This window comes from Haemaphysalis longicornis, unplaced genomic scaffold (assembly GCF_048455015.1).
Source record: "Haemaphysalis longicornis isolate Haplotype H1 unplaced genomic scaffold, Haemaphysalis longicornis Haplotype H1 scaffold_334, whole genome shotgun sequence".
In the NCBI taxonomy this organism is placed as follows: domain Eukaryota; kingdom Metazoa; phylum Arthropoda; class Arachnida; order Ixodida; family Ixodidae; genus Haemaphysalis; species Haemaphysalis longicornis.
The window spans coordinates 103,559-117,785 of record NW_027526348.1 but is presented as its reverse complement, the minus strand read 5'-3'; the positions used below and the strand labels follow the sequence as shown (position 1 = coordinate 117,785).

General features: G+C 46.2%; 1 protein-coding gene across 2 annotated transcripts in view; it reads left to right on the top strand.

Moving 5' to 3' along the window:
- The first annotated feature begins 7,118 nt into the window (after window positions 1–7,118).
- LOC144177902 (protein lin-9 homolog) overlaps window positions 7,119–14,227 on the top strand; it is a 61,528-nt gene continuing 54,419 nt past the window's right edge. The window contains exons 1-6 of one of the 2 annotated variants that reach the window (XM_077705489.1): window positions 7,119–7,191; window positions 7,517–7,552; window positions 7,725–7,771; window positions 7,889–7,996; window positions 8,097–8,168; window positions 11,711–11,838. In XM_077705489.1, the coding sequence (XP_077561615.1) occupies window positions 7,173–7,191; window positions 7,517–7,552; window positions 7,725–7,771; window positions 7,889–7,996; window positions 8,097–8,168; window positions 11,711–11,838 (410 nt within the window). In that variant the 5' untranslated portion in view covers window positions 7,119–7,172. Of the gene's footprint in view, window positions 7,192–7,214; window positions 7,458–7,516; window positions 7,553–7,724; window positions 7,772–7,888; window positions 7,997–8,096; window positions 8,169–11,710; window positions 11,839–14,227 lie in introns of those variants that run through there. The other variant, XM_077705490.1, reaches the window with a different exon arrangement.

The following is a 14,227-nucleotide window of genomic DNA, read 5'->3' as shown; positions in this document are numbered from 1 at the left end:
TACAGCGAAGCTGTCTGTGGCTAATATACAGCAGATCGCCTCCGGCGACAGACCGAGCCTATACCAACAATTTTCAGCGCGCGAAAAAAATTCATAGGAAATGAAAACAGTAGTAGTAGTAGTAGTAGTAGTAGTAGTAGTAGTAGTAGTAGTAGTAAGTATTGTTGAATAAGGCGGACTTAGCCTTGCATAGCTGCCGGCAATTGCTCCGCCTAATCGTCCCCAATACCATATCAAATCTCTCAAAGTCATAACACCTCACTTAGTCCTAAAATAACAGACACGCAATGTCACCACACCTCACTTAGTCCTGTGGACTGCAAGAACCCGAGTAGGAGATGAGACACATCTCTTCGCACAATCCAGTGGTCCCTAGGAAAAATAATGTCCTCCGATAAGCCCTTCACCTATTGCAGCTGGGTATACCTGTTGAAAAGACCTGTCAGCGATCCCTACTTCTACTAAAGCGGCTTAAGAGTGAAGGCTTCACCGTGCAATTCCAGTGGATCCCGTCGCACGTCGGTGTAGCGGGAAACGAACATGCTGACAGCTTAGCCAAGGACGCCTTATCTTCTACAAGGACGGTGCAAACACGGTGCGATTTCCAACGCATACAGAAACAGACCGTTCGCGAGCACTTTAGGCAGCTGTGACGACCAGTACATCAACCAGTCGTGACGAAGGGCCTGAAAAGAGCCGAAGCCTGCCTGCTCCACCGAGTAAGAACAGACTCAGCCTGGCTACATAAAATGAACATTGTTTCATCCCCTTTGTGCCCCTCGTGCAGTGTGACTGGTGACATTGATCACTTCATTATGAACTGCTCCAAAACCAACCCTGAGCGGACGAACTTTTTTCGTGATCTCCAGAAGTTAGAAAATGAAAACATTCCCAGGGCCTCCATATTTTGGTATAAGACGGCTTATATTTCCCCCAAGAATTGTCTTTCCAGCAAGGCCTTTGTGCGTAGATGCAAAGCCGGCTTTAAAGAAATTGGTGTAAGTTTGGGTTTTGTAAGCTGGATTTTCCACATTGTCCGTTGCACGGTGAATCATGGCCCTCTTCTGGGGCAGCATTGTTGCAGCCCCACTCTATTCTCCTCTCCAACGCCGCCGCCTCTTTCGCGCGCGGCGTCTCTCTGCCCCGGACGTTGCGTTATGCCGCGGGCTCTTCGCCGGCCACCTGTGCGCCGCACTACAGCCTGCGCCGTGTTTATCGTAGACACGCCATAATAAAACGTCATTGTCTCTACCCACCAATCGTGTGTGCCCTTAGTATGTGACGTTGAAATCGCGCCACTCTCCTTACAATTCAATATAGCAAATCCCCAATGTAGCTAAACCCCAACATAGCGAACCACACAAAGCGACACACACTGTCCTCCGTCGTTTTGCTTGTCGCTTCGTGCCTTTGACACAGTGCTTTTCTGCAGGGATACACTGGCGTCCTGAAACAGCGCAAAGTGGCGCCCCAACCCCGAAACACATGCATTTGCATGGCGCCATGCACCCCGTCGTCTCAAAATGGCTGCCTCTCGTTTTAGAGCATTGGACCCCAGTTGTTAGTCAGCGCCGTGTTTGTGTGATCTTCCTATCGTCCTGTCCTGAGCTGTTTGTAACTCAGCTGTGTACCAACTGGCCCGCCTACAATCCGTGTTGGCTCTAGTTTTTTTTCCCACTGTGAACTAGTTCGGCGTGGACATCAACCTTCTGTCAACATTGCCTGCAGTGTTACTCGTGCGGCTGAACTTTCCGTGCGTGCGAAGAATTTCGCAACCGAGTGTGTCGGGATGAAATTCAATTGTCGGCAACATACACCAACAAAGGACCGGAAGCGGCACCTTCTAAATTAATGCGCTTAATTGAACCGTGAGTGGGAATGTTCCCTCCGCCTGAAACAGGGCGTAGTGCAAAAAGTAGCGTTTTAAATAAGAGTAGTTCTCGCGTTAACATTTTCCCCCAATCTCAGCCTTTTGATTTTTGTACTACAGAACAGAAAAACACACGGTCGCATAACCACAGGAAATGTGTTGACGACATAACCCGGCGTCATATAAGTGACGTCACTCGTTGATGGCGCCATGGTATGTCCTCGAGGCCAATGACCCGAAGGTTCAGCAGGAGGTGATGGCAAGGGCAAGAGCTGAAGCAAATTCTAACGGACTCCCGGTATAGGGGGACCGACCACCAAAAAGAGTGTTTTCATCATCATCGAACCAGTTCAGTGATAAAACCATCTAATGTTGTGGCGAAACTGTGCGGCTTAACGAATACACACAAAGAAGGAACCCTGTCCATTTCTTCTTTTGGTGTACTCGTTAAGCCGCGCGGCTTCGCCACAACGTTAGACCACCAACTCGCCCTACTGTCCACCCTTCTGGATGGCATCCTCAATTACAAGCTCGGGCAGCAAATCATTATCGTTATCGCCTCTCCAAACGTATGAAGCCAGTGGTACTACCCGAAACACCATGATCTGTGACCACGTAAGCATGTGTAGTAGGCCTAATGACGCTGGGCCGCTTTGCTCGAGCTTCGTACAAAGCTAGCGTTCATGCTTATCGGTGAAGCGTTCTCAATTTAATAATGGTGAAGGGACATTAAGACACCTAAAATAAGCGTTAGAACATGGCGAGAGTATAGTACAACGATGCCAGGTAAAAGAGAGTTCAAATAATTTAGGCTTCTAATAGAGGGAAGGGCAAAAACGAAACAGGTACCCATCTCTACCTCTAAATAGGTTATTTTTACGCCAACGGGAATTCTATCCCAAATACAAAAAAAAAAAAATAGAGACAGCATGTATGCCGGCACAGCCTAATCCCAAACCTCGTCCATAGGCTTTGGCAGGGTGGGAGATGGTTGGTTGTATGGTTGAACATACACCCTCCTTTCCATTTACAAAAAAAAAAAAAAACGGAAATGACCTAAGGTTTATGAGTTCGCGCTTACACACGACTGTGATAAAAAAGGAGCATCCTGGCCCTGGCGAGTGAAGCGGACAATGTGCTAGTGGTCACACGCGTTTCCATCGCCAGTCTCGCAACTGCGTCAGTTCTGCGCATTTAGCGATGAGGGAAGATGGTGCCACCTCTTGGTTCTCGCAGTAGCTAGAATACAGCCGCAAAGTAGACCGCGTGTTATCAAAACATTCATTGTACTTGGTAGTATTTGAGGCTGCGGATACCGGCTGACGTGGAAAGACCTCGAAGCAAAGCGCTAGGCCTAAGCTCAGGCCCTGTGGCGCATACCCGAAAGTTGCTGCTCTTATTCCAGCAAAGCGGTATACATCCCCGCAGACTTGCACGTACCCACCGTGGGGTATTGACAGACGCTTCATAAACCGAAGTGCACAAAGCAATCACTTACGGTGCGAGCATTAGGAGTGTCCCCCACGGGAAATCTGTGCCCACGCTATTAATCCTGTATGCGTACTCGAAAGCTTAACGAAGTGTCACACACAGAGTAGCGCACGGCCACAATGTAGTGTTGGACAAGGCTTTGCGAGCAGGAATGTACGCTGCTTCCGTTTACAATCGTTCCATCGCTGGCGCCGCCAAAACAATCAAATAATTTATAAAAGACTAGCGGCAGTAACCGGCGATGTCCGGTTCGGTCACTATACTAATTACACGAATGGGTATATAACTTGCTCAGTTATCTATTACTTGTCATAATTGGGAAATTCGCCGTGGAGTTGTACATGCATAATTAGGCCAATACATGGGTGTGTCATGGGAAACAGCTAGAACTCATGCTCGGGCGGAGCCTGCCGTCTTCGGGCTCCACCCAAACACTATATTTCTTATTCGCCCGCTGGACTGCAAATAAACTACAGCTTCTGTATCGGTAGTCGAGTTTGTCGGTTGAAGATCCCCGGGGTCAGATCCTCAGCGCTGCTGCGGCTCGGAGGGGAAGCCCCGGGGAAAAAAAAACCTTTTCCTCGGTTAGGGGTATAATTTCGAAAAATCTTGCCTTAGTGAGCCCCTACGCCACGACACAAATGTACTTCTGAAATTCCAAGCCTCTAGCTCTAGCAGTTTTGGCTGGGCGTTGATGAGCTGGTCAGTGCATGAGTCAGTCATTCAGTCAGCCGGGCACTTCTCTTTATAGGTATACATAGATTCAACGCGCTTGCGTAATTAGCCCCCGTTCACGAAGTGAAAAGGCTGTATAACGCCAATACTTCGTGCTCAGGAATATCCTGCAGGCGTCGGCAACGCCTTCGGCAGTGGTAATGACACCCAGAAGGGTGTCACCGCAAACTGCGGAAGGGTGCAGCAGCGAACTGCACCATACATGAGTGGCTCCGTGAGGTACCGTCAGTTCATCCTTCCCAGCTTCAGTGTTCTCGCTCCCACAAAGGCCCAGAAAGAGCAACAGGCACCCAGTAACGCATCGACAAGGATACTTTCCGGAAACTCTTCCCATGCAGGACTGTTGCCCATCAGGGCCAGGAATTGAGTAACTCTTTTGCCGCAGCAAATCAGATAAAAAGTGTTGGCAAGAGCGGTTGGTGCCCCGGTACATATCCTGAGCGTAAAAGAGCGTACTAACTTCAAGCTCTGCCTTCAAGTTCGTATACAGTGCAGCTGTAGGTTTGGAAGTGCAGTTTGAGGTGTGCATGTGCAGGAGGTGAAGGTCGACGTCAGGTTTCGTGTCGGCCGGCAACTTGAGTCTGCTTCTTCTGGTAGAGCTTGTCTAGGGCGTCTGACCATTCTGTGATGTCTCTGTTAATGGGGGAGGCGTTGTGGGGTCGACTCTGAAGGCCAGCCAATTCGATCCCAGCCGTCCCCATTCTTATTGGAAACTTGGCGACCGAAAATGGTGCAGAGCGAATGCAATTACCACTGCCTCTTGTGACTGGAAAGCAAAGCCACCGAAGGATGACAAGGAGGGGGGGGGGGGGGGGGGGGGGTGTCGGTCACAAAAGTGGGGCTCTAAGTAGAAGCAGGAACCAAATTCAAATTTTGAGGCTTCAGAGGCTAACCTTTGGCTATGAGAACCCGCCTATTGCAGAGCTTCGCGTTGTTTTAACCAATTGTGGATCCTTACCGTGCGCCGAAACCTCGCTACACGGGCTGGAAGTAGGAACGGAAAATCTCAGGAACTTTTAGAGGCATATGGAAAAAAAAAAGAGAGAGAAGTGATAATCTCAGCGACACGTCTATCTCCATTTACGAGATCGAGATAAGTTTTTTGGTGTCGATTGTCCTTAGCCTGATAAGTGCTATTGTCTTTATGTTCGCTCGGTTCGTCTTTGCAACCCACCGCAATAAATCAGTTGAGTGCGCTTGCCCTGTGTTTTTAGTGAGTGCGAGTGTGAGTGCGCTTGTCCTGTCTTTTTAGGGCTAAAATCACGTCATCAAGTAGGGCCAACCCGCCCAGCAACATCTTTTTCTGCGGCTTCCTTTGCAGCATTAAAAATTGGGTCACTTTCAATCATCTTCTTGTCAAAGCACCCGTAAAGGCTATTAAATAACTAGTAGGAATCGTCGACTCGTCATTTTTTTTTCCCGCGAAAGATAGTAGAGTGCTACGGTTATGAGCAAGATGCATTATGAACGTCGCGTGAGCCAGAAAGGATTCTTAAAAAGAAAGAGAAACACATGACCTAACTAAACAAAGAACAGGGACGTGCGCCTGGGACATGCATGTATCGACAATATATCTCTGAACCAAAGGAATGGCACAATTACGTGACGTAGCGTTTATTTCAGGGTACCCCCTTAATCCACAGCACTCCGAATGTCCAGCTATATATGACACTGGTGTGAGGTGGCTTCATCGAAACTTCTAACGAAAATCGGTTCCGGGGATAAAAGCGCAGACAGGAATAACCGCAATTATAAAAAAAAGTCTGGGGGTTTCAAAAGCTATGTGTATGTAGACCACTTCGCTCTTCAAAAAGCGTGTAAATATCCAGATAAAGCTAAGTGGGAGAACATTGTCTGGTGGCAACACTTTATACTCCGGAAGCGAGGACTCTAGAGCACCCAACGACAGATTGGCTTAGCGAATCAACCTTCGAAGTTTCCCCTTGTTTTGCTTAGTCACCCCAGCGAGTACAGAGTGTTCACATATGTAATACGTAACACAAAGAACGTGATGAATCTGTGACAGCTTAAGATCCTCACGCCAACGTTTTATGTAAAATGAGCCAAGATACGACGCTGGAATAGTTGGCATTTCATACGCCCTACTGCTTTTCAACTCTTGACGCTGATGCTTATTCCTCTAGTCGCAGAATATGTGAGAGGAACGAAGCACCGAACGGCACCATCAGGTGCTAAGAGTTAAAGACACGTGGGCGTGGAGGGGCCCGTCTTTTAGAAAATATATGTTTCTTTTGCCGAGCAGGCCTACCGCTGCACTTCTTGATCTTGTACTATTGATTTATTGCGCGTAATCGGCCTCAGGGAAGAGTAATTGATGAAGCATGATTATAACTCCCTAAAATATGATTGAGGCATTACCACAAGTACTTATTGAATTGGTGTGCTTAAGGTGTACATGCAGGTAACTAATTTATATAGTGCCTCACGGTTTAATGCCAGGGAAAATTTTTATGCGCACTGTCTTTATTTTTTGCCAGTGATGCTACGGTATGGCGCAGGTGTCGCAAGTTAATTCTGAAAGACAACTGTTATACGAGCTGGGAACGTACCGCAAATAACAACAATAAACGTTTTCTAAAATACTAAAAGCAAAAAAAAAAAAAATGTGGCAGTTGTGGTTTCTGGCGTAGAGGTTACACCTTAGTTCGAAGACGCGCCGTTGTAGAGGGGGACGCTGAATATCCAACATGCTGTGAAATCTCGTTCACGCGCACCAAAAAGCACAAAGATGCAGGTTCAAAGGCTTATAACAGTTCTGGTCGACATTGCTCATCAACAAAAGGGATCTGTCACTTGAAGGTAAGTTTAGACAATCTGCATAAAAACTGCGGAACTCGTTGTGAAGCGACGCATTCTCGCTACACGCATTTTCCGACGCCTAGTGAGTGAGTGAAAGTCTTAGCTCAGGGGCCAGACAGAATCGAGCGATCACTGCAGACCTGAAATGAGGTTTCGGTTTCGGTTTTGCCTACGTTGCCAGCTCCGCATTCCGTGAAAAAACGAAGTGTCTCGCGGCACTGGCGGCGCTTATGTAGCGCTTTTTGAATGCGTCGACATGGCGGACTCGCTTGAAAGTAGGAAATTTCCTCCGTGGTGTTTATCGCTGTAATCGTCAGCTTACCGCAAGGGTGTAGCCCACCGATTTTAAGCTGGATAGACGGCGCAGGTTTTCGACGGTTACTTCGTTGCTTTTATACCGCATTTGGTGCTGTGTCTAGCTGCCTAAAAATAAATACTGTTCGTGTAAGCCTAATCACGGGCCCGCTGCAGGCATTTTGAATTCGCCTCGGGAGCATTTTGAAAATTTGGCGGAAAAAGTGCTAGCTGTGTTTGTGTCGAGGTATGGTCACGTACGGTAATTTAACAAGTCTGTGTTCACGTGTGCTTCCTTATTTTCAGCTGAATCGGCAGCAGCGCTCCTCAGTATGAAGGATGGTGAGTAGCAAATGTTTTGTATACGACGCCAACCAGCCGCTGCCTGGCTGTGTGGCCCCCCCTCGCAAGCGCGCGATATTTCGAAGAAATGTCGATATGCATGCGTGCGTGCCGTGAAACGCGACACTGGCGTAAACTTTTTCCGCTGCATAAGGCCCTTTTCTCTTGCTAGGTGCGCTGAATAACAACACGCAAAAGCATCTGGCGGTGCTGTCCAGGGTGAGTCGCATTCGAGGGTGACCTTATTCTTCCGTTCTCGCGTTGATTGCGCTTTGCTAATTGCGTGCTTAAGAGAAATGCCGGGCGTTTTGTGTGACGAGTCCATCTTTTGTGCAGCCTCCGCGGATTAGAAAAAGAAACAGAAGAATATTTAACGACTTCGAAGATACGTCGTACACGCTATCCAGATCGTCAGGGCGGAAATCGGCTCGTACTGCTTCCCCGGTGAGTTCACGTTATTAGATTGCCTCTTTTACCGTAGGCGTGTGGCAAGATTTCATCTTCCTGTATGGAAAATGTTAAACGTGGTTTCTTTCCTTTTCAGGTTCCGCAGAAAACTGATGATCCGGAATGGACTCCAGACAAGAGGCCAGGTCGCAGCATAAAAAAGGAGCCTGTAAGTTACCTTTTGCACACACGCCTGTATCATAAATCTCCATTTGAAGAGCTGGTGATGTAGATATGTACAGCTATTGGGATGTTTGCACAAACTGGTTATATACATTTCTCAGTAGCATGCAGGCGTGGCATTGCGCAATGGTCAGCACATTTCAACATTGTTATCAGCAGTGATCAACATGATGGGACTTTTCACCGTGACAGTTTGACCTCTATGAAGAGACGGCAGCACCTGTTTGTTTCCTATGTAGAAAAAGTAACGTATCGCGCCCAGGTAGGCACAATGTTTTGAATTCCTTGAATACTCGTGGTTTTCTAACAAAACCTTCCAAATCTCCTTGAAACTCCTTGGGCTGGAACAAAGCTTCTTTATATTATATTAAGGTTGGTGTGACGCTAATTAATTTACAGAAGCCAACTTACTAGCAAATGGCGCTAGCTTTTGAAATGTGTTTCATGTAGCGATGTTCGGGAAAGGAAATCGTAGAAGGGGCCTAGTTTTAAAGAAAGATTGCACTACTGTTTTCAAACATGCTACCATTTATGTGCAAGGGACTTGGTCACTTGTGCTGAGATATGACGTAAAATGGAGAGACGAGCTAGTTGGTTCGCAATTTCCATGAGTGAAACTTAGCGCAAAAATTTTTCACAGGGACGAGAAAGGGAACGACACAGGCGCTTACTATCAACTTACGATATGACATTGCGGCCTCTATTGACTTTTCATGGGAGCATTTGCTTGCTGGCTTGTGTTTCAGCTTAACTGAAGTAACTTCTCACCTGACTCGATTTCGTGTAAATAGTATCTATATTGCTACGGAAAACAATGCATCTTAGTAAAGCCCATAGCGTTTTTTTTTTTATAGCAAGCCAAATAATGGTAGCAGGTGCTGTGGTTCAAAAAAATAAAGAAGAGAAAGAAATCTCGTATGCTGTGTCGCATTAATGAGTAGAAGATCTTTCCAGCTGTCATTAAACTTATAATATTATTTTTTTCGATAAGGGCGTGTGCAGCAAACCGCGGCACCGATGACAGAACAGAGAGTACCCATGCAATTATAACTTTGCAAATCAGGCCATTTATTAAATTGAATGTGGTTTAAAAGGACAGGGAAGGGAAGTCTTGAATCTGCCACAGTGGCTGAATGGCTGAGTCATTGTGCTGCTGAGCCCAAAGGACACGGCTTTGATCCTGGCCGCGATAGCAGCTTTTCTGATGGAGGTGAAAAGCAAAAATGCCCGTGCTTCGAGAAATCGGCGCATGTTTCCCAAGGTCATCAAAATTGATCCGGAGCGCTTCACTACGGTGCCCCTCGTAGCCCCGGTGTTGCTTTGCCGTGTTAAACCCCATAATCAGATTGAAGGTGTTTTGAACGGGCAGTGAAGTGTAACCTTGAGCTCTAGTTTGTGGCTGCACTGTGTAGTTTATCTCGTGCGATTCTTCACATCACTGTTTAGCGGAAATCATGCTCTTAGTACCAGCCTTTGGGTGCTGCTTGTTTCCTTGTCCTGCTACATAGCCCTTTCATTCTGACCCCACTATTGTGCGTGGCTCTTGGAGTGGCATTGCACTGCCCAATCTGTGCCCGTCCATGTAGAGGGATTTGCTCCGGCCAGGCTGTCTCCCCTCTCCGCAGTATCGCATGGGGAGCCACAGGCATGCAATCAACTTCATGCTAATCAAGACGCATGCAGTACAGTCGAACGTCGTTATATCGAAGTAGTGTTGGGACAGTAATTTAGTTTGTTATAATTGATATTCGTTGTAACAGTAGAGCTAAAAATCTGCTCAAACCAGTTGGTAATCTGGCTCCCGCAAAAGTCCTTGATACGAAAACGCATTATAATAATCTTCGAATGTACTATAAACAAGGTAACCCCTACCTTTCTCCTTGTGGCATTTCAAGCTCAGTGAACCAGAACATGAAATGGGAAATTACAATAGAACGAAGTTCATTTGACAAAACAGGCCTGCATTGTTATTATTTTGAAGAAGCATGTGATCTTTGTCTGGTGGCTATTCACAGCGCTGAGCAGGATGAAGTTTTCCACAGTGTCCACGAACAAGATGGCCTTTTTTATTTGTGCAGTTTCAAACGGCACGAGTTTTTCCAAGTAGCTGCTCAGCTTACTGGTCAAATATTTCTTTGTTATATCCGATGGTGCGTGTGGCTCTCACAGTTTCACTTTCGTTATAAAAGAAGTGTCATTGAAATAAAGCGGGACCAACCAAAGTTCGTATTTAGTTTGCTATGGCCGATAATTCGCTATATCAGTGTTCGTTATAACCAGGTTCAACTGTATATTGCAGAAAGGTGAAAAGACATCACAACAGTATGGTGAGGCATAAAATAAACATGCGGAATATGGATTGGGGCTTGTAAACAATCTAGGAGCAGTAAATAGAATTGCAAGAAAAGTGTTGTATGTGGCGGAGAAGTATCGGCTGTTGCATTGGGGATGACTAAGACTATCGTCAGGCTGCACTTGGCACAACTTTTTGGTCCATTGCCGCAAGTCATAAATAATAGTTGCACCCTATGTTTTTGTCCACTTTCAGCCTAGTTTTCTTTAGTGCCATTTTGTGCAGTTTTGTTGCACAGCTGAGTGCAGCACTTCTTTCCTGGCTTGTCTTCGCAAGGAGTGCGTAGTCTGCACTTCTGTTCCACCGGGCCTCTCACTTTGGGCTGTCAGTGACCTGGTTGGCCTTAGTGTTGCATAATCAGTGATTTTATGGGCCTTTTGCTGGCACGCTCTTCTTGGATGACGTTGAGTGAATGCAACCTTTGGGTAGCTAGCCAGGTGAGCAAAGATTGCTGAAAGCGAACTATTCAAAAGTTGCGGAAACAAAAGAGTACACGTTCACCTTTGGGAGTCTTTCCCTTGTTTTGGGTCACAGTAGTCTGTTTCAAGACGGTTTTTGACTTTTAAAAGAAGGGGGGATCGAGATCCTTCTTTTGCCGATCTGTTTTATGCATTAGCCTTAAAACATATAAAGTGCATCACTCGCATTAACTGCGACCTTCCTTTTGTGAATACAGTTGACGCAGGTGCAAACTTTAGGCACGTGTCTGCCAAAATTTGCGTTTTGCCATCGTCGTGTGTTCAATTTACCAGCGATGGCCGTGACTGTAGGTGCTATATTGTGCCACTCCTAATGTCACAGGTACAGCTTGCCATACTGGGTGCTTGAAAACTTGGTATTCATGAAGCCTTGCACCCCTTGTGCAGTGTATTGTTTCGCAAAGTGGCTTGGCTACACTTTTAACTATCTCAGTTTCTTTTTCCAGTTATGCCAGTTAAGTTACTAAGTTCTTTGTTGTCAAAGATCCCGGGGCATGGGAACAGTGCTGGTGTAGTTGCAAAGAATCTTGCTTTACTTTGATCTGTTCCAGGCTCACTATGAGTAAGGCTATGGCTCAGTACGAACTGCAATACTCAAACGTGGCTTTTTTGGAGGCCAGGCACATTAATTAGCAAGCTGCTGAGCTGTCCTGGGGTGTCATGTGAATCTTGTGTTTTCAATCATCATCTTCGCAGATGGCTCCAGCGGTGTTGCCAGACAAGCGAGTAATCCAAAAGGTTGGCATACGGCTACGGAATCTCCTGAAGCTACCAAAAGCACACAGATGGGTCTGTTACGAGTGGTTCTACTCGAACATCGACCAGTAAGTTCCCACGTTCAGTCATTTTGTCGTTTTAGAATGGCTTGTGATTGCTGGTTACTCGCACCCTATATTTCACACTAAACAGGAATTCAACCATACTACAATTTTTTTAGATGTAATGGCAGTTTTTCGTTGTTTGGTGGTTAGTCTGTGAAGTAACCAAAAAGGGATCATGAAGACAAAATGCGAGTTTGGGTCACTAAAAAGACTGTTTTGTTCCAATAACAACTGTGTCAGTTTTAATGCAAACTTCAAACAGGTAGTCTAGATATAAAAGAAAACATGAACCAGTGACGATTCACCAGCCACTTTCTCACGTGGACCTTGTTATGTCACGGACTTGCTTGTGCGATTTGCAGCCACTTATCTAAGCCACCAAGAAACTCGACTCTGCTATGATAGAGGTGTCAATAGTTCCATGTGATCATACCACTTAAGTGTAATGTACAGATGACGAGCTCATAACTGCTCATAACTGCACTGACGTTGTGTGGCACAAAAGTTTTTTAATGTTTCTTACCTTTTAGGCTGAAAAACGTCTTTTGGGCCTTTAGTTATCTAAAGCTTGTTTTTAAAATTAAACCCGGTGGAATTTTGTCTACGTGGCCCTTTTAACAGTCATTATGTAAGGTAAAAGCAGTACACAGTGCACCAATTTTGCACCTAAGAAGGCTGGCCAACATCTAGCTTGTTGGCATCTGACTGAAAGCAGGTAAAATCCTGAATGGAACCAGGTGACATTGACTAATGGGACTAAGCAATTGGACTTTAGTAGCTTCGTTACATTAGAAAAATTCAGTGGAGAAGGATGGGAAGAAGGATGACAGGCGAAGTTGGGTGCAGTCCAGAGAGCACACGAACCAGACCACGTTTGTGTGCAATTTTCATTTGAGCATACTTCCTAGCTATGTAGCTGAATGAAACATGGACAGATTACAGTTTTATGCTAGGGGACAATCAAGGGGCTCTCTGTCTCCCTTCTGCCTATAGGCATCTTTTTGTCTAAACACACCTACCCAAACCACTCAACCATGGAGGACAGCAGCACACAGGTCACATTGGGCCATGAGATATTGGCGTTTAAATCTCCCACCAGTACAACTGGATTGTCATTGCTAGGGCATAAAGCCCATGAGCTGCGCGTGCAGTCCCCCCCGCCCCCCGCCCCCCCCCCATGCGTGCATAAATTGGCAACAGTGATGTGCGCGTGCTCAGATGTGAAAGACACGAGCGGAAATGTCGCTCCGAAAGCCCTTCAAGCTTAACAGGAAATGCTGGCTCATGTCAGCGTTCCAAGTGGACAAGATGTGTTTCATCTGGGAAGTATTCACAGCTACTCGATGAGCTTGAACTTAGGCGGCGACGGTGGTGGCTGACCAGAAACGGCCTTGTTCTGTTTTCGCGCCTATTGGAACGTCTGTGCATGCTAACGCTGCTTCAATTTTTGCTCGTTTCCCTCTCTCCTTCCTCCGAGCAAATGACGCGTGCATCCCATACCGACGTAGAAGTGCCGCTGCTGATAACTGCGCTAGCGCTGTTGTCAGCTAATTGCGCATTTTGTAAGAGAGATATCACTCGCGGCGAGTATAAAGCTTGTGAAAAAGGCGTTCACGGTGGCAGGGGGGGGGGGGGGGGGGGGGGGTGCGAAGAAGCAGTGCCAAGTAAAGTGGCTTTACCGGAATGAAAACTGGGGGGTTACCATTACGCAGCTTCGCTGTAAGAGAATGTGTAACTACCAGAGCTGGCATAGAGGGCATTGGTGCCGAGTACTGCTTTTCTAATGCAGTTGTTGTTGCACACGTTGCGATTATGGAGTTCTTACATAAACAGGGAAATTTGATATTATGGTGGCATCTTTTTTTCTTTTTCCGAGGGAGTAGCAGGTGATGAAGGCGCCATCTGTTCAATGCAACGCAGAAACAGAACCAAAACCGTCAAGTGATTGCGAATGGACCTGTGGTATATAAGACTACCATAGGACCTTCAACGGTGTGCACAACGGCAATAATACTGCCTGAAATCAAAGCTTTTCTTTGTAAATACACACTTTGTGATATTTTCAGCTGATTTCACAAGTTATTACTGTCAATTCAGAAATCCGACAATTGAAAATTGTGTATTGATTCACCATTGATGCCCTGATAAAATCTTCACACTGGTGCTCTGTTTTTGCAAGCAGTACACATTGTTTTTTGTTTTTTTTCATAACCAGCAGCGTGCAATGGTCATGCCCAACTTTTGCCCTCAGAAGATACAAATTTCCATCAAAAATCAAGTTTTTTTTTTGAAGAGTTAAAAGGGAACCTAATTTTGAAAGGGCACTCCTTGAGCTTGTTGTCAAATGGCCTTGCTTGTCTTAGAAGTAAGTGCCTTGAATGATATGAAAAGG